Source organism: Pteronotus mesoamericanus, unplaced genomic scaffold (assembly GCF_021234165.1).
Source record: "Pteronotus mesoamericanus isolate MK-2021 breed Mesoamerican mustached bat unplaced genomic scaffold, CSHL_Meso_final contig_130, whole genome shotgun sequence".
In the NCBI taxonomy this organism is placed as follows: domain Eukaryota; kingdom Metazoa; phylum Chordata; class Mammalia; order Chiroptera; family Mormoopidae; genus Pteronotus; species Pteronotus mesoamericanus.
In genome coordinates, this window is record NW_026555060.1 from 21,415,340 (window position 1) to 21,434,539 (window position 19,200).

The window sequence follows — 19,200 nt, forward strand, 5'->3', positions numbered from 1 at the left end:
TCATTTACTTTATTATTTGTAGATATGTTTGTACCATTATTTTTACTCTAAATGATGTAGACACTTGAGATTTTCCAGAAACCTTGTTGTTTCCATCTCCAAAATGGACAGATGGATTTACAAACTCATTTTCTTCTGTGACTCATTCAAGAGAAACTGCATTTTAACAAGAGGTTGTCAAATCCTAAAACCCACACAAAGGAAAATAGTACAGGGAACAAAGCATTTTTCCTCCTTCCTGGCCCCAAGTAAATTTAAATTTAGTAGGAAAGAAAAATTAAGGTGCTTTACATAGAAATTTTTTAGTATTAGACATTAGCAACCCTGAGAACAACTACATACGTAAAACAGCTTACCAATTTAATTTTTTGAATTCCACAATCTTTATTAAAAATAAAACAAAAACAAATCTTGTCTCTACCATAGGAAATGGAGAGATAGTAAATCAAATCAAATGAACAGCTTTGCTACTCAATATGAACAAGAAATTGTTGATGAGACAGAATTAAATCATTTAGCTTATGATTCATTTCAGCATTTAGAACACATTCCTGATCTTCAGAATTATACACAATAGAATTTTTAGATTATCTTGGTATTTCTTTTGCTAACAGTGGATTAGCATGCGTTGATATAGGTTCTAAGTCACATTTCTGTATTGTAACTGACTCTTTTTTCTGCAACTAATGAAGTGGAAAACTACATAAATATAATTCAGAAGGCTCACATTATACATTTTAAAAACTCTACTATCTATTGAATTATAACTATTTGCTTTCATTTATAATTTTTAAAGTTCAACTCTTGGTGTGAATTTATAATTTTTAATTTTTATCCATAATTATATAATTCCAAATTCATGTTCTAATATTTCACAGTTAGCCTAATGATAGCTTGAATTTCTGAAGCAAAGTATCACATAATTAATTACATATTTAATCTTTTTTTGTTAATAGAAATTTTCCTAATTTTGTTGTGACTATGTTTTCTCTTGTCTCTAAAAAAGAGCATAGGAAAAACAGACATTGTTCATTTTTTCAGTTTTTAAAACATATATTTTGGCATGTTTTCCTTTGCCTAGTGCCAAGAGCATATTTGTCAAAGTGTCCCAAAATCTAGGGAAAAGGGGTGATACTCAAGAGAGTGAAGCACAGCTGGCTGAATGCTGATCAGCGTTGCTCGCCCATACACTGGAGATTACTAACGAAAGAGACTCATGCTAACTTTGTATTACAGAAACTAATACGTTTAAAAATATCTTTTAGTACCCTGGCATGATTTATTTATTTTTATTTGTAACATCACCAATTAACATGTGAAGAATAAAATATAATTCACCGATTGTTTATTTTGAAATAAAAACTTTTTGAAATTACTCTTTGAAAACAGAAGGAAAAGCACAGAGTTTAATGACTTGCAGGAGGGTGTGTGGTAAAGGCACTTTCCACGTCTGTGATTGAATTTTTTTTAATAGACATTAACTACACCTGGCTTTTATCACACAACTCGTACTATGGCATTTGATCAATAAATATTTATTGAATGAATGGGAATTAGAAATTTACTTTTATCTCTTTTAACATTTAAATATTCAAAGACAGAGTTTCTACTATAATTATCAGAATAAACTATTTTCCAGTACTTGATAGTTTTTACTTCACAATATCACTATCACTAAATTCATTTATACTATTTGTATGTGAACTTTTAAATCAAAATTGTTACCTTCTGATATGTTATCCCTTAGGAGTAGTGAGAGAATGAAGGAGAAATAGAAAGCTCCAAGAGTGTTCCTCTTCTTCTCACAACCACACAGTATTTTTCACCAATAGGGTATCACTGTTAATAGTATTGGAATTTCTCTTTAGAAGACACACATATAACCACCATTGATGAGAAGAGAAAGTAAAATTTGGTTATATTTTTATAAACCTAATTTATGTTTGTTTAAAATCTTAGGGAAAGTACACTTTGGGTCTTAAGAGCTGTAAATGGATAAATAAAAGAAGTACTGTAATTTTTCAAAGCATCACTGAATGCCAAGAACCTGATATTATCATTCCAGTTTACAGCAACTAGTTAAATGATACTGGCATCCTGTTATTTTCAAAAAGGAATTTATAAGGAAACCTAAAACAATTGGAAAAGACAATGGAAAAATGTTGTACAGATTTTGAGATGAATCAACTATAATAAAAAAAAATTGTGTTAGATGGTCTGGTGGGCTGAGGCTAAATAAAAAAGCAGAATGAGATACTCAAGCTTCCCTTTCTTGCTCTCTTTTATATTATTTGACCACAGAGTTATTTTTCTCCAAAGACTTTTTTCAATTATTTAATGCAATACAACTGATAGCAAGAACTGTAAGTATTGCATTGAAAATGTATGTTAAAATATATTGGGGTAACAGAATGGCTTTGCTTACCTATAACCTATTTAGTATTAGGTTTTATATTTTAAGGTGGCTTATAAAGGCCACTGCATTGGACAACTTTAAAGTGTCATTTCATGAAATATTCTGTGACTGGTGCCCCCTGGAGTTGTGCAGTGGTACTGAGGATAGATACAATCTGCTGATTTTGGCTTCAGGCGTACTTTCCATGTGTTGTAGTAGGAAAAACATTTTCTTATCTTTCATGGCATTTGTGTTTTTTTAACATTCACCATGGTCCATAAACAATGTCTGCGTGTCTAATTTTAAACAGCTTTTTCACAGGGCTTTAAACAGAAATAAAAGTAGGAACTTTATAGGCCATAGGAAAGATACTGCTCTGATACAAATATAAAGTCTGAAAACACAGAGGTTTTCAAATGGAAGCAGGAAAATAACAATTCAAGAAGATGGTAACATGTTGAGCTGAAATCAGATTTCTTATGGCATCATGATTCTTAGAATTCTCCAGTTCTTTTTAGTTAAGTGGAGATTCTGTGTAGAGAATGTATTTTTTGAGCTTTTTAAAAACTTTTCTAAATCACTATACAGAACAAATATGCATAAGGTGGGCATGACCTCAGCTTTAGTGTCTAAAATTTTCAGTCATGGCAGTTTAATTTCTAGGCATGGCAGTTTAATTCCATTCATGTGAGAATGCATATATATTCATAATGGAATTAAGAGGCACTATTATTTTTAAACATGAAAAAGTCTTGATACAGAATAAGAGAAAGTACTTGGAGGAATTTACCAACCAATAAAGAATATCCTGGGAAAAAAGTAGAAAAGGAGGCCCAGCTATGTTAACAGAGCAAACGATGTTTTTTAATCATCAACACTTGCTATTAGGAAACAAGATAATCTCTCTCTTTTTTTCTAATTTTATCTTTAATTATCTTCTAACTTTGTCTTTAAAATTTGAGACTTCCTCAGATTTTATTTCTTCTGTAAGTTTTCTCTCCCTCTCCATTCTGAAATCTGAGTCCCTACAAAGGATGTGAGACTGTGTCATGCAGGAATCAGGTCCCAACCACATCGCCTGCATCAGTGTCCGGGCTCCAACCCTCAAGCCAGATGACGCTTATTTGCATTGATTTGTTCATTTGAGAAATGCAGATACTAATAGTACCTGCCTTGTGTGGTTATTATAAGGATTAAAATAGGAAATATGTGTAAAACACATCCAAGCACTCAGAGAGTTTTTTGTTTTCACTGTATACCACATTGTAGCATTTGATTATTTGTTAAAATGATTTGCCTTAATCACCTTCTACAGCATGATATATTCATTCATAAAACATTCGTAAAACATATGCTTCAGTCTTCTCCCATGCCTGTGTTTTATAGATTGTTCTTTATGTGTTTCTGGTTTTCAGATAAAAGTAGCCTAGGTCAGGATCTATATCATTTATTGTTTTTTAATAGAATCAATTTTTTAGCAGAGTTTTAGGTTCATTGCAAAATTGAGTGGAAGATAGAGTCCCCATATACCCCGGACCCCACTCAGGCCCGCCTCCCCCATTACCAATGCTTCTATCAGGTGGGACATTTGTTACAACTGATGAACCCACACAGGCCCATCATAATCATCCCAAATCCATAACGTTTACTCTCAGTGTTGTACATTCTGTGGGTTTGGTCATACATTTGAAACCATACCTTTCAGACTGGTTTCTTTCCCTTATTAATATACACTTACAATTCTAGACCTTAGGCCTGCAAAGCACTTAGAAATAATATATTAAATACAAGGAGACTAAAGACTGAGAGACATGGTGTCCACTGTCGAATAGTGCCCACTTAGTCTACTGTACTTCTTACTTGTAATTCTTACCTAAGTATAATGGAAAAAAATCTAAAAATTAGAACGCCATTTTGAAAATATTACCAAAAGTTTGATGTGGTGAAAATAAGGCCTGAAAATTATTGCAAAAATGATATAATCAATATATTTTTAAAATAATAAATTTAATAAGTTGTAGCCATGATTTTTTCCTTGTCGTTTTATAACTGCTTAATTATAACTTTATGGTTCTTCTCCTAAATCAGTCATGTGCATTTTCAATGATCTTTTTGTTTGTTGGATTTTTAAAATGTTCCCAGTGGCCAGTGCTCTCTTCGAACTGACTGAGCCTTGCTGTTTTAATAGGTTGTGGTGCGGACTTGTCAGGGGACACGGGCTCCTTCAGCAGCCCCGGTTACCCTAATACGTATCCCCCCAACAAGGAGTGTATATGGTACATTCACACGGCCCCTGGGAGTAGCATTCAGCTCACCATCCACGACTTTGATGTGGAATATCACCAAAGCTGCAAGTTTGACGTCCTGGAGGTAGGAATTTAGGCTGTTTTTCAGCACATTCCAAAATTTCGGCTAGAACTGGAAATCACTGCAAAAATTCCTAAATTCTTTCCAGTGTTCAGAGCGGTATTCTATTAGAGAATTTGGTGAGTATCAGCTTTTTGTGAATGACATTTACAGACAAATGGTATTAATGTCTCAGTTTGGGTTCCTCTAAACGCTTGATGGTGGCGGTTGAATTAGGAGTGAAGGGAGCCCCGTGTGGGCAACTTGGGCTTCATCCTGCCAGGACCCTCTGACCTCCTGTGTAGACTGCACCTTAGAATCATCCCTCTGAGCACACCAGGCACTGTTGCCTGAGCTCCCACCTCCAACGATGGAAGAATGCACTTGGCATTGTTAAAGCCCCACACTGCCTGTCTGAGGAAGCTTGCTGGAGAGGCAGTGCGGAGCGTAGAGCAGAGGCACTGGGTGGGGCATGGCCTGAGCTGAGGAGTTGCCCACCTCAGCTGCAGCTGCGACCCCAGGGGCCCACAGGGAGCAGAGTGCAAAACGCATCTGCTGCAGAGGGTTGTAAACAAAATGGCCACTGAGGCAGTAGGAGGCGTTTGAAGGTAAGTAGTGTTTTCTGACACTACTACAGAGGGTTTATCTCAGATAATTATGATGGCCTTTGAGAATCTATTATAATCCGCTTTTTATTGCAGGGATCTAGTCACCAGGAGATTTTACATATAGTATTTATTCTGAACTTTGACCTATCTGCAAAATGTAAGGCTTCCCAGTGCACACAAAACTCCTACCCCCCATAGGAAAAGCAACTGTGTAGCACATCATGACAAGAGTTCTTTATCTGGTAGAACTTAAACTCCAAGAGGGCTGGGGGTGTGTGTGTGTGTGTGTGTGTGTGTGTGTGTGTGTGTGTGTGTGTGTGTGTTTTGTTGCTATACCCATAGGGGCCACAGAACACTTGGTAGAACTTAAACTCCAAGAGGGCTGGGTGGGTGTGTGTGTGTGTGTGTGTGTGTGTGTGTGTGTGTGTGTGTGTTTTGTTGCTATACCCATAGGGGCCACAGAACACTTGGCAAATAGTAAACACTATGTATTTTTGGAATGAATGAAAACATCCAAATGCCTCTGTGATTGACATACCGGTTTACAAAGCTATTTTGACATCCATTTTCCCATTTGAATGTTCAATAATCCTGTCAGGTAAGGGGGGATTTTGCCCCCATTTCACCACTGTCAAACAGAGGCTCAGAAAGATTGGTGGGTTTTTCCATGGCCACAAGGGTGGTGAGTGAAGGAGCTACGAACTGAATGCATCTGCCACTCAACACTCCCTGTAAACGAGTATAAAAATACAGAGGTGGGCAGTACTCAAGGTGGGGAAATGAGGGGCATGTGCTTTAGGAAAACCTTAACACTTAAAAACTTTATTTAATTACAAAACAAATTCTTTCCTTGAAAAGAAATGGGGTTCTCAAATCATGTTTTCACTGAGTGATTGTAGTCACCAGGAACTGCGCTTAACAGCTCCAAGTATCTCTAAACGAGGACAATGCAGCAGTGAGTGAAATCGGGGGCAGAGCCGGCAAGTCCTTGGGTTAACACTCATGCCCTCATCTTCGTGTAAGTGCCGTTGCCAAATTGTGACGCCATCTCAGAAGAGGAGCTGTTTTTTAAGAGGAGAGAACAAGGTAGCAACCAAAATTCACACTCACAGAAGGAAGTAGGACTGACACTCAAATGTGGAATCTTCAAACGGTCTCTCTTGCTGGCAAGGATATTTCTCAGTTGCATAAACCCCTTGACACTCGCAAAGGGCTGGCAGCAAACTTCTCCACAGTAATGTGAAATGTTCCAAACCCTTCATTTTCATGTTCCAAAGCGCAGGAGATTGTTGCCCACTTGGCAAATGTAAATGGGTTTATTGTGCTTTGGGTTTTGTCACACCCACTACGTGAGAAAGTAAAGACGGGAACCGTCCCCTGCAGCAGGCGTGGGGACAGGACAGCGCAGGCTCTCCAGGCTGCAGCACTCAAGCGAGGCCCCGTGCCCGCCTGTGCGGACAGGGCTGGGAGGGGGTGTTGCAGTCTGTCCGGGGCTTACTTCTGTTAGGACAAGGTGGTCTCCCAAGCTTCCATCAAAATCAGAGTTTGGAGGAATATTTTGAGAGTTTTGCTGCTGTTGTTTTTTTTCCCCCCTAAGGCTGAAATGAGTAACTTCCTTACTTTTTGTTCAGAAATCTAGCTTGACCTCTCTGAAACTGCTCAAGTGGAAAATGTTATAATAAATTTGCATTAATGACAATGGGTGACGTAAGAAATGTCCAAACCTAGAGAGAATTTTTATAAGTTTATTTGAGTCAAACTGTTGACAATTGCTGGGAAGCAAAATATCAACAAATGCTCTGGAGAATGGCAGTTTTGCAGCTTATTTTATATATTAGAGTTAAAGGAGGAGACATTAGGAGGGTTATATGAAATCCATTGGTGGTAGATTAAGGGGGTGGGAGAAAGTAAAGATGAAAATCTCTGGAATTGGATAAAGAGTAGAACGGAGAGGCACATACTTCTTTTCCATTGGATAGTATAGGATAGTCACTAATTAACATTTACAGCCCACAGAGGTGGTATTTGGGGAACAAGGAACAGTGAGGGGGTTCTTCAGCCTGGTGCTCTGGTTCGGTGGAGTGCCCTGAGGGGTTTGGAAAAGGGGATCACTCTAACATTTCAAAGGATGTTATCTTAGATGCAAAAAGACAATAGACAAGACTCATGGTAAAGATTAACCTTTGTCAAAAAAGCTACAGACCTTCTTTTTTTATGACCGGGTAGTATTCTATTAAGTAAACATCCCATAGTTGTTTTATGCACTCATCTACTGATGGATACTTGGGCTGCTTCATTTTACCCTTTGCGACAGCATGATGGATCTGGAGGACATTATGCTAAGCAAAATAAGCCAGTCAGAAGAAGACAAATACCATATGATTTCACTCATATGTGGAATCTAATGAACAAACTGAACTAACAAGCAACATAAAGACAGTCTCATAGACAGCAGGCTGACAGCCAGTGAAGGGGGCTGATTGAGCAAAAGCGGGTAGAGAGATTGAACAAAAATGAAACAGGACTCATGATCATGTACTATGGTAGGGTGATTGTGGGGGTGAGGGAGTTATAGGGGGGATAAGTGGTAATGGAAAAAATACAATAAAAAATTACTCATAAAAAATAAAAAAGCTCAGACCTGTGGCATGACTGCCCGCCATGATCTGCTTTTAGTTAGGAATTTTTATTTTTGGACCATGCTACATGGTTACTTTGGTCTCTGAGTGTGCAAGGCTGCCATGTAGGCCTCCCCTGAGCTTGTCAGGTTTAGTGTGTGGTCCCTTTTCCATCTACACAACAAAATGATTTGCTCTCTCCCTTATACCACCTTATACCACAGATGCTGATAATGTATTAGCAAGAAGTTTCAAAATTTGTTACCCTTGGTAGGTATGACCTAGAAACATTGACCCATCTGTTCTTAGCTTGCCCATTAATTATCCTTACCTGTTTTGCTGATCAGAGCCAAGTAGGACCTCACTGTCACCAGGTATTGGGCATACTTGGGTTTCACCAAATTTAAGTAGGAGTCAATATTTTTCTCCCTCCAAAATCTGTGTCTAGAAAGTGGCCAATTACATTAATCAACAGCCATTTGGTTACTCATGGCTCTGGAACACTGACTTAATTGTAACAATAAATTGAGCTAACAATGGAGCAGAAAGAAATGTTCAAAACAGATTAAAACCATAGCCTTTGAAATGTTCTATATTCTAAGAATTTGCTAAAAACACATTTTTAAATCTTTAATCATCAGACCAATTCCTTTTCCCCTAAAGTTTAGTCATATGCTGTAGTCTAATGAACCACACCCTGAAATTCTTTCCAACTTTTTCCTCTTTTAAGAGTCATGTGCTAACTACTGGTTTTATTTGTGGAAGACAAAAGTACCATTTTATTGTTTGGGTCATGGAAACACTGGCTGATTTTTCTTCAGTCTCTGAGAAAGGAGCTTGAACCGGCATGAAATAGAAAAGGAAATCCACTCCTTGGTGCAATAAACCTGGACAATTGCCTTGGTGTGGGCAGTTAGCTCCCTCTGGTCTCTCTGTGATGGTCTTTTGTGAGCCGAGCCCAGCCCGGTAAGAAGGGAAGCACAAGTGGTGGTGTTTATTCTTTTGGAGGCTTCTAGGCCTAGCTGACTCATACCCGTTATGTTTATATTCTCAAGGGGACCCATGAGCAAGGAAAACAAAGACAATTTTGCCAACATGCAAGTTTTCTTTGTTAGAACTAAACCCTTGTGCCCAATGTTCTCTCCAAATACGTGCTGCTTATTGGGCTTTGATGATTAGGAAGCACATACTGTCGGCTTCCTGCTCTGAGGACTGCTCCGGGTGAGGGGGTAGGGAAATCTTCGAAATGGGAAAGGACACCGTAAACAAGAAGCAATCTTATTTCTTGCATTTGCATATGTGTACGTGAAAAGGGCCACACAGGGCTCTTCCTGAAGTTCTGCTTTGGTTGGGACTGAGGGGACTGCACAAACATAGCTCCTCCTGATGAAAATAAGCATGAAGCTGTCAGCCTGCTTCATTCCTTTGCAATTACAGTGCTTGTGCTCAGCCCTCTGTGGAACAGCAGTTTCATTCATTTTGGCCTTTCCGGCATGGTTGGGGGAATTACTCAGACAAAGAAATCATTATAGATTCAAATCACATACTTCCCAAAACTAGGCTTGTTGTTCTCACTGTCTCTCCCCAGAGAACACTGGAGTGTTTCCCCTATCAATCAACAGCACCCCTGAGGGTGGGCAAAGGCTGAGGGCCTGAGGAGTGGGGGTGGGGAATACGTGGAGGTGGAAAGCAGCACAGAACACACAGGTGGGAGGGTGCCGCACACAAGTCTCACCGAACCCTGCTTTCCTGGTTCTGATCCTGAGCATAGAATTATGAGCGTTCATGTGGGGCAGAGGGAAGGATCCAGATACCAATATGCTTGAAAACTGACACGCAACACGGTCTTTCTTTCACAAAGTTTGGCAAGACCTCAGGGTAGAGGCTTAATATCTTTTCTTTTTAAAAATTAATTAATTGATTTTTTTTAAAGTTCAAAATGTAACCATTTATTTCTTTACACAAATGCATCAATATACAAATATGATAAACATAAAAAAGGAAATCATACAATAAACTCAGAAACAGCCTCTGATTCTGAATTCCATCAATTTTTTTGCAAGATGACATCTTACCCATCTCCCTGAAATTAAGGGAAACTGCCTCATTTTCTTCTTTGTTGCTCAAAATACAGAACATCCTATTTGGTGTTGTTTTACCTAGTTTCATGTATTTGTCAACTTTTTATTTTATGCAACCCCTTTTTTATAGCAATGTATTTATTGCCATTTTATTATTCATATTTTCGATCTTTTTTTTTCTTCTTCTTCTTAAAGGAGAGCCTTTAACATTTCATGCAATATTCGTTTGGTGGTGATAAACCCCTTTAGCTTTTTCTTGTTTGGGAAGCTCCTTATATGTTATTTGAATCTAAATGATAGCTTTGCTGGGTAGAGTAATCTTGGCTGTAAGTTCTTGCTTTTCATCACTTTGAATATTTCTTGCCAGTGCCTTCTGGCCTGTAAAGTTCCTGTTGAACAATCTGCTGATAATCTTATGGGAACTCCCCTGTAGGTAACTAACTGCTTTTCTTTTTCTGCTTTTCAGATTCTCCTTTGTCTTTAAACTTTTGCATTTTAGTTATGATGTTTCTTGGTGTGGGCCTCTTTTGATTCATGTTGTTTGGGACTCTCTGCACTTTCTGAACTTGTATGTATTTTTCCTTCACCAAGTTAGGGAAGTTTCCTGTCATTAATTCTTCAAATAGTTTTCCAATTTCTTGCTCTTTCTCTTCTCTTTTTGGCACCCTCATGATGTGAATGTTGGTACTCTTGAAGTTGTCCCATAGGCTCCTTATACTATCCTCATTTTTAAAAATTCTTTTTTATTTTTGCTTTTCCGATTGGGTGTTTTTTGCTTCCTTATATTCAAAATTATGTATTTGATTCTTGACTTCATTTTCTCTACTGTTGATTCCCTGTAAATTGTTCTTCATTTCAGTTACTGTATCCTTCATGTCTGACTGGTTATTTTTTATGGTTTCTATGTCCTATTTATGCTATTGAGGTTTGAATAAGCTTCTTGAGCATCCTTATAACCACTGTTTTGAATTCTGTATTTGTTAGTTTGAGTGCCTCCATTTTGTTTAGTTCTTTTTCTTATTCTTTTACCTGAGACCTGTTTCTTTGTCTCCTCGATTTGGTTTCTCCCCTGTGTTGATTTATCTGTATTAGGTAGAGCTGCTATGTCTCCCAAGCTTGGTAGAATCACCTAATGTAGTAGGTGTTCCATAGGGTCCAGTAACACACAGCCTCCCCTATCACCCAAGATGGGTACTCCAGATGTGGCCCTTTGTGTGGGTTGTGTACATCCTCATGTTGTAGTTGAAACTTGATTACTGTTGGCACCTTAATGGAAGGGATTTACCACCAGACCAATGGACTGCAATCACTGTGATCAATAGCTGTGATCACTGTGGAGGATCAGCTGTACAGGGGCCCACCCCACAGAGCAGGACCTACTTCAGCAGGGCTCCAGTGCCTGCTAAGTCCATACTTTAGTGTGTTGTTTGTGGAGGTGGTTTAGTGGTGTTTTGCAATGGTATAAAGCTCTGGGGCCTTTCAGGAGGTACATACCAAGATTAGCCACTGCCTGTGTTTTGCTTAGGGTCCCCCAGCATGAGCTACAAAGTGATTTTCAGATGGCTGCTACTTGTGTTGGGCCTGGAGGTGTCCAGGAGAAGCTAAGCTTCAAACCAAGGCTGGCTGCTGCTAATACCAGGCCTGGGGCCACTTAGTGAAAGGTATAGGGTATGCCAAGGCCAGCTGCTGCTTGCTTGAGAGATTTTAGGAAAGTCTGAAGCATGAGCCAAAACAGGCCACTGAAAACAGTTTGAGTGGGCCTGCAAATTGGTAGGGCAGGGTCTCTGGGAATCACCAGGGTGAGGCTAAAGGTATTAGGAGACTCAGATAGTGAGTCGGCCTGCTGGCTCAGAAAAGGAACAATGGCCTCTGCCAGTACTTATGTTTGGGAGAAATATTCCCCTCCAGCTCTCACCATGATGACAGACAATTCTTTTCCTCCCTATATATATCCCTGGTGCCTTTCAAATTGCTTCCCTAGCACTAGAACTCAGAGGGAGTGAATCCAAGTAAGTTCATGCATAGAGCCTTTAAGAGGAACATCTGAGGCTCCAGCCACCCTCTGTCTTAACTCAGCCTCAATCTCTACTGGTTTTCATAACCAGAAGTTATAGGGTCTTCTTTTCCCAGCACTGGAAACTGAGCTGGGGAACCTAATGTGGGCCTGGGACCCACCACTCCTCAAAGGAAACCTCCACAACTAAGATGTCCCTCTCAGTTTTAATTTGCCACATGTATGTGTTGGACCAGTTTGTTCTGTGTCTCTGTTCCTCCTACCAGTCTCAATGTGTCTTATTCTTTATATCCTTAGTTGTAAAACTTATGTTGAGCTATATTTCAGGCAGTTCTGAATGATGATTGTCCTGTAGTTTAGTTGTAATGTTGATGTGGTTGTGGAAGAATGTGAATACTGCATGTATTAGTACCTACATCACCATCTTAACCAGAAGCCTAATTTTATTCTTCAACATCTTCTGCTTGATTGTTATTTTCTCCATGTTCCTCTCCCCTCTCCCTGCAACCCATAAACTGTACAAGCAGGCCCACTGGTGATTGAGAAACCTGAGTGTGAGGTGTCCTGGAGGCCTGGCCTGGGCTGTGCTAGACTTGCTAACAAGATGCTGGATGTGAGACCAAGGAGACACTTGCTGGGAGAGATGTGTCACTGGGGTGCCAGATCCTGGTCAGAATGACACTTGAAATTGGGAGGAGCCTAGGTCTGAGGATAACAAAGATAGTCCTAAGGGACACCATCCAGATACTGAGACAGAGTGTTCAGGGCAATTCCTGAGTAGATGTTGGATGTTCTTAGTCATGTTCCTGCAAGTGGACATGTTGGGAGGAGGAATAGAGAAGTATTCCTTTCTTGAAGGTACCACAGAACACATTAATAGAAGTTATATTTTCACTCCTTCTGAAGAAGCAAAAATATTACTTACATGCCTCATCTTATAATATATTCAGATTATAAGGTAGAAAATCCTAAAAATGTAACTGGGAAATCAATAGCTTTCAATGAACCTGATGTTCACAAACAAAAGAGCTTTATACTAACCTTATTCTAATGTGCCCGAAGAGTTAGAAAATTAGACTGGATACTGCATTATCTGCATTGTCTCTGCTGAAGAAAGCAGGAAATCCAGTGAAGACATCAAAAAGAGGAAGAGGGGAGCTAGGGAAGATTCTGGAACTATCCACTGAGTTCAGCTCTACAATTCTGGCTGATAAAACAAGCAAGAATTTTGTGGGTGGTTGAACTTGTGTGTTCCCAGGGCAGAGGGAGTGCCTTTGAGGGAGGGAGCTCAAGTTTACAGTTCATCCCCACCCAGGGAGGCTGAGATTGCAATTTCTAATGATAATAGTACCACAAGAACTTGTGGTAAAAGTGAGTCAGGGCAGGGCTGTAATTGCTTAAATATATCTCTTGATTTAAGTCCTTTTTTTCTCTATCCTATTCTAGATCTATGGAGGCCCTGATTTCCAGTCTCCCAGAATAGCCCAGTTGTGTGCCCGGAGATCATCTGAGAATCCCATGCAGGTCTCCAGCACAGGAAACGAGCTAGCAATCCGATTTAACACTGACAGCCTCATAAGTGGGAGAGGCTTCAACGTCTCATGGCAAGCAGTGCCTGGAGGTGAGTGAACCAAAGAGAAATCTAAAGGAACTGAAGCTGAGCCCTTGTTAACTTCCATGAAATGAGTGGAGAGAGGTACAAAGGCTACATCCTGACAACTTTGTGACTTCCCAAAGGGCGAATGCTGCTTTGGCATATATTCTTCCCTAAAACATGGGATAGAGTATAATTTCTGAAGAGTCACAGTGTATGTGAAAACAAGGAACATATGTGAATCCATGGTGAGAGCAGGAGTGAGATGCCTGGTTAGACTCACTTCCTCTCTAAGGACTTGTGCCTGTTCACCAGCTCAAATGGGAGCATCAGCAAAGTGGTAAATTACTTCATGCCACAGTTTAGACCTTTGGGTTTTTGGCAAATGCCAAAGCAGTAAATGTTAAATTTGTGAACTCCAAGGGATTACCAGGTGTTAGATAGTGACATTTTGCCTAAGAATTTAGTCAATCTGAATAAATTGCCAATTGCAGATCGTTTAAATTTAAAAAATTTAATACACAGAATATTTTAGCAAATGTTAACACATCCAATGACTCATAATAGCTGAATTTACTGAATGCTTACTAAGTGCCAGGAACTTTCCTAACTATTCCATGAGAAGCATCTCATTTCATCCTGACATCCGCCCTGTGAGGGAAGTTCATTTCATATACACATAATAGTAAAGAGGAAATCAAAGCTTAGAGCAGTTAGTGACTTCTAGAAAATGCCAGAGCAAAATGTAACCTTAAGCTACCTAATGGTCCTACCATTAGGACCTACCATTTGCAACCTTAAGGTAATATAATAAGTATATCACATCTTTCCTGGAGTCAATAACATGTGAATTTAATGAGAATTATAAGTATGTATTATTTAGATTACCCCCAAAAGATTTGTAGTTATTAGAAAATATAACTGAATTTTTCCATTATTGGTTTATATCATTATCATTCTAAGAAATGATGGGTCGTAGAGGTAAAAGGTGGTAAGTATTTCATAATGTCATAAGAATAAAAACAGTGAGTAACTGTACCAGGTCCAGAATATTAAATTTCAAAAGGCAAATTATAAATTATTTATAAAAGCATATATTACTCTATTAATTAAAATTCTTGGAAGGAGATGTGTTCTTCTTACAGTTTGCTATATTTTTAGAGAACCATAATGAGGAATTTAAGGGCTTTATGAAAACATGATTTCATTTGCACTTACTTTTCAATATTTTTAGAATAACTTTTAGGATCAGTATTTAAATTATTCAAGGTATTTTCTTAGTTCTTTGTTTTGTTGGGATGAATGAATTAATGGTGGATGTTCATGTCTTCAAAATGTTTAGCAGAGAGTACATAAAAGTGGTAGTCAAACAAAGTAGCATATTGTCCTATGGTATCAGGTTACAGTGTAAAGTTTTATTGATCAGGGATTCCTCTCATTATTGAATTGATTTCCTACCTACAGGTTGTGGTGGGATTTTCCAGGCTCCCAGTGCAGAGATTCATTCTCCAAATTACCCTAGTCCTTACAGAAGTAACACTGACTGTTCCTGGGTCATTCAAGTGGAAAGAAATCACCGTGTTCTCTTGAACTTCACTGACTTTGACCTTGAACCTCAGGACTCTTGTATTATAGTAAGTAACAGAAATTTCAAGCATTTTTTGGAGTCAAACCTGGGTCAAAAACATTGGCATATGAGCATATTTAGCAAATATATTAGTTATGGGTGTTTTCAACATCAAATCATAGGAGACCTATCAATTGGCAATTTAAAATATGAAGACATTTATTTTTTTACCTACGTACAAAACAGGAGGTAGAAAATCTCAGGGTTGCTTAGAAACTCAGTGTCTGTTCTACCATTCTTTGTGGGTTGTTGCCTTTTCATTTTGTGTTTGTTACCTCACGGTCAAGATATGGCTGCAGCAGTTCCAAATATTTTGCGTGAGGTCAAATCTGGGGAAAGGGAAAAGAAAGAATGTTCGTTGTTTCCATTTTGTATTTTATTAATCAAGAAAGGAAAATTTTCCCTGGCCATTGTAGCTCTGTGGGTTGGGCGCTGTTCTGCAAACTGAAAGCTCACTGTTTCAATTCCCAGTCAGGGCACATGCCTAGGTTGCAGGCCAGGTTCCCAGTGGGGGGCATTTGAGAGGCAAGCAATTTATGTTTCTCTCGCACATCAATGTTTCTCTTGCTCTCTCTCTCCCTCCCTTCTGCTCTCTCTAAAAATAAATAAATAAAATATTAAAAAAAGGAAAAAATTTCATAGAAGCCTCTTTACATATCATTGTCCAGAATTGGCTTCAAGAGAGATTAGAAAAGTATATATGGAATGGAGGAATGGATTTATCATAACTTTTTAAAAAGATTTTATTTATTTATTTTTAGAGGGGAAGGGAGGGAGAAAGAGAGGGAGAGAAACATCAATGCGTGGTTGCCTCTTGCAAACCCCCCAACTGAGGACCTGGCCCACAACTCAGGCATGCGCCCTAGCTGGGAATCCAGCCAGTGATCCCTTGCTTCGCAGACCAGCACTCAGTCCACTGAGCCACACCAGCCAGGGCCATAACTTTAAATCAACTATTTTTAAGCCTTTGGGATTTCTCACAGGGTTCTACTTTTCTTGACATTAGGATCTCTATCTGCTATTTAACAAATCAGTATCTGACAGGACAGAATATATCAGGAGATTGGGATGGAAGAGAAAGGATATGGCTATTAGTTGGTTAAATGACAAAAAGGTTCTGTTACTGCCAAAAAACTTTAATACATTCTCACCTGTAATTAATGCTAGATTCTTCATTTATGAGAGAATAAGATTGTACTTTGAGATTTTCTTTTTGGTTTTAAATTAATTATTTTTTAACTAAAGGTTTTCCATCTTTTATTTGTATTTCTTAATACTTTATTAAAATGCTAACCTGATTTTCCTAGCTAACGGATATTTCTATTTAAATTTCCTGACAGATTCTTATGCGAACCCCAACTGGTTAGCTTTCAAATTAAACTCAAGCAAAGTAAAAAAATTGTTTTACATTTTTCAAAGTAGTCCAGTCCAATGGTATAGTTTTAAGTATCATTTTACAATATTGTCATTAATGTAGTTAAAAGTTCATTTGAATTATGACTATATATTAACCTCCTAAATGAATCTTCAGAATCTACATTAACAAAGCATTATACAGCTTAAGGTTTAAGATATCTACTTTGTGTAATGGTAACTCAGGCCAACTCTCCTGACAAAGACAATTTAAAAAATTTGGATGACATTTAACAACATCTTCCTAAGTGCAAGAAAGACCTCACAAATAGTGAGAGGTGAGCCTGGTACTTGGAACTGCTTTTGCCCGTAGGGCATGTGCTGGCCCAGAAGGAGTTGGCAGTACTTTAGAGAGCCTCTCAGGGCAAAAGGAGCACAGTTTCAGTCCAGGGCCTGAATAGAGGAGAGGTCCTGGTAAACCATCCTGAATTCTAGGTGAAATGAATGTAAAACAGCCTTTGCAGAGACTGCATCTTAGCTTTAAGTCACAAAATGGTCCAAAATCTGAAGCCACAGAATAATGTGAGGAACCCTGTACTGCTAATGCCTTTAGGCATTGGACATCCAGTAAAAGTAATTTAAAATCTTCAAAGGGAAATAAAAATCATCCTATACCTCATTTATACTATAATTTTTCATCTACAATAGCCAGTGTGCTCCCAAAGATATTCAAGTCCACGGGAAGACAATATAGCACAAATGGAATACAATGTTATTAACAGACAATGGAAAAAAATACATCAGTATGACAGGTACTAAAATTACCAAGCACAAGTTGGTAAATAACTATGGTTATTAAGCTTAGGGAGGTAAAAGTAAAAAATTTAGCAAGGACCGCAAGCTATAAAAAAGTGACATTGCAAGGAAAAAAAAAAGAACTAACCAAAAATGTATAACTGGATAAATACAATAGTTGGAATTAAATTATCAGTAGAAGTTTATTGTTTCCATATTAGACAAATTGGACAGAGATGAAGATGTAAATAGTGAGCTGAAAGGTAATTCAAAAGAACCTCTCTGGCAAAACAACATGGATAAGCAAAAGGGTAAAAAAATACTGAGGAGATGTTAACATACATAGAGGATAAATAAAAAAGGATATAAAATACATTTAATTATAATCCTGGAAGGCAAAGAGAGTAAAATGGAAAAGAGGCAGTATTTGAAGTACTAATGATTAAGACTTTTCTAAAACTGATAAAAGACAACAATTTATAGAAACAAGAATTCCAAGGAACTCAAACAGCCAGACAAGCAGAATAAATAGAAAGAAAAATTATCTTTAAAAAAATAAAGATAAAGAAAAATGTTACATTCAGCCAGGGGAGCGGGTGGGTAGGAGAAGAGATTACCTTTTAGGAAGTGGCAGACTGAATGTTGACTTTGCAGTAGTGATAATTGGAAGCCAAAATGTTATTTTCAGTTTGAAGAAAGAAAATAACTACCAAACAGGAACTCTGTACTCTCCTAAATAGCCTTTTAAAATGAAGGCAAAATAAAACAGTGAAGCAGAAAGAGAGGCCTTCAAGAGAAGTTGGAATGGACCAGGGACAAACTATCTACTTCATTGTTTTGCCTGTGGTGGGCATGTCTCCATCACTTATTCCCTCCCTTTGTTTGGCTCCAGGTAAAGTTTCTTGTCTTTGATAAAGTCCATAAACTATAGGATTCAACACACAACGGTGTGTGAACAAAACAAAGCCTAGGTCAGAAGCACATGCCACATGGATGCATTATTTCCCTCCTGTGGTAATGAGTAGGATTTTCCACCTACCTGAGATATAAATACACCGCGTGGCTTTTCTATGAACCACTACCATATCTCAGTGTGCAGCTGGGCTTGACTAAACTGTAGCAAGAGGGAACAGTTTAGAGGAAGTGAAACCTCAAATATGATCTAGTCAAAGGGATGGAGATAAGAAAATAAACCCAAAGTCAGGTGCTGGGAGGAGTCCTGTCTGGCAGATAAGGTAATGTACAAAAAGTAATAGTCCAAACAAGTAGTTGAAATCAGAGCGTCCTGTATGAAGTAGTTGGAGCATCCCCATCAGTGGGGCAAATGGTACATTCAGAAACTAATGCCACTAAGGACTTGAGTGATGCATTGATATCCAAAGTGAGCTACACCAGCCATGTGAGACACCACAGTACCATGGTTAAGAAATCTAGCCTGTGGTGGAGTGGACTGGACCTGGAACTGAGTCTGGGTTTTGCCGTTTCTAGTTGCCTGGAAGACCAGTAATCATTCTACTTGTTTCCTTAACTTTGAAATGAGAATTGTGTCAGTTTGTCTTTGGAGGTATCTGAGATGATGCAAATGACCTTCCTGTGATATAGAAAGTTGGCGATGTGTGCTAGGCTAATCCCAGTGATGCTGATGAGGAGTGCTCTCAGGGGCATGTTCAGTTGGCACTGGAAAGAGGAAGATGGTGTGAGCTACTAGGAGGGGCAAAGGCCCTAGGAGCCAGGGCTTCCCACTTGTGATTCCAGGCCTCACGGTCTTC

General features: G+C 38.6%; 1 protein-coding gene across 1 annotated transcript in view; it reads left to right on the plus strand.

Annotated features, from left to right (window-relative positions):
- The window catches only part of CUBN (cubilin), a 250,291-nt gene that overhangs the window by 99,542 nt on the left and 131,549 nt on the right, over positions 1-19,200 (plus strand). Inside the window, exons 29-31 of the mRNA XM_054593125.1 lie at positions 4,584-4,765; positions 13,509-13,683; positions 15,121-15,290. Coding sequence (XP_054449100.1) covers positions 4,584-4,765; positions 13,509-13,683; positions 15,121-15,290 — 527 coding nt within the window. The remainder of the gene's footprint in view (positions 1-4,583; positions 4,766-13,508; positions 13,684-15,120; positions 15,291-19,200) is intronic.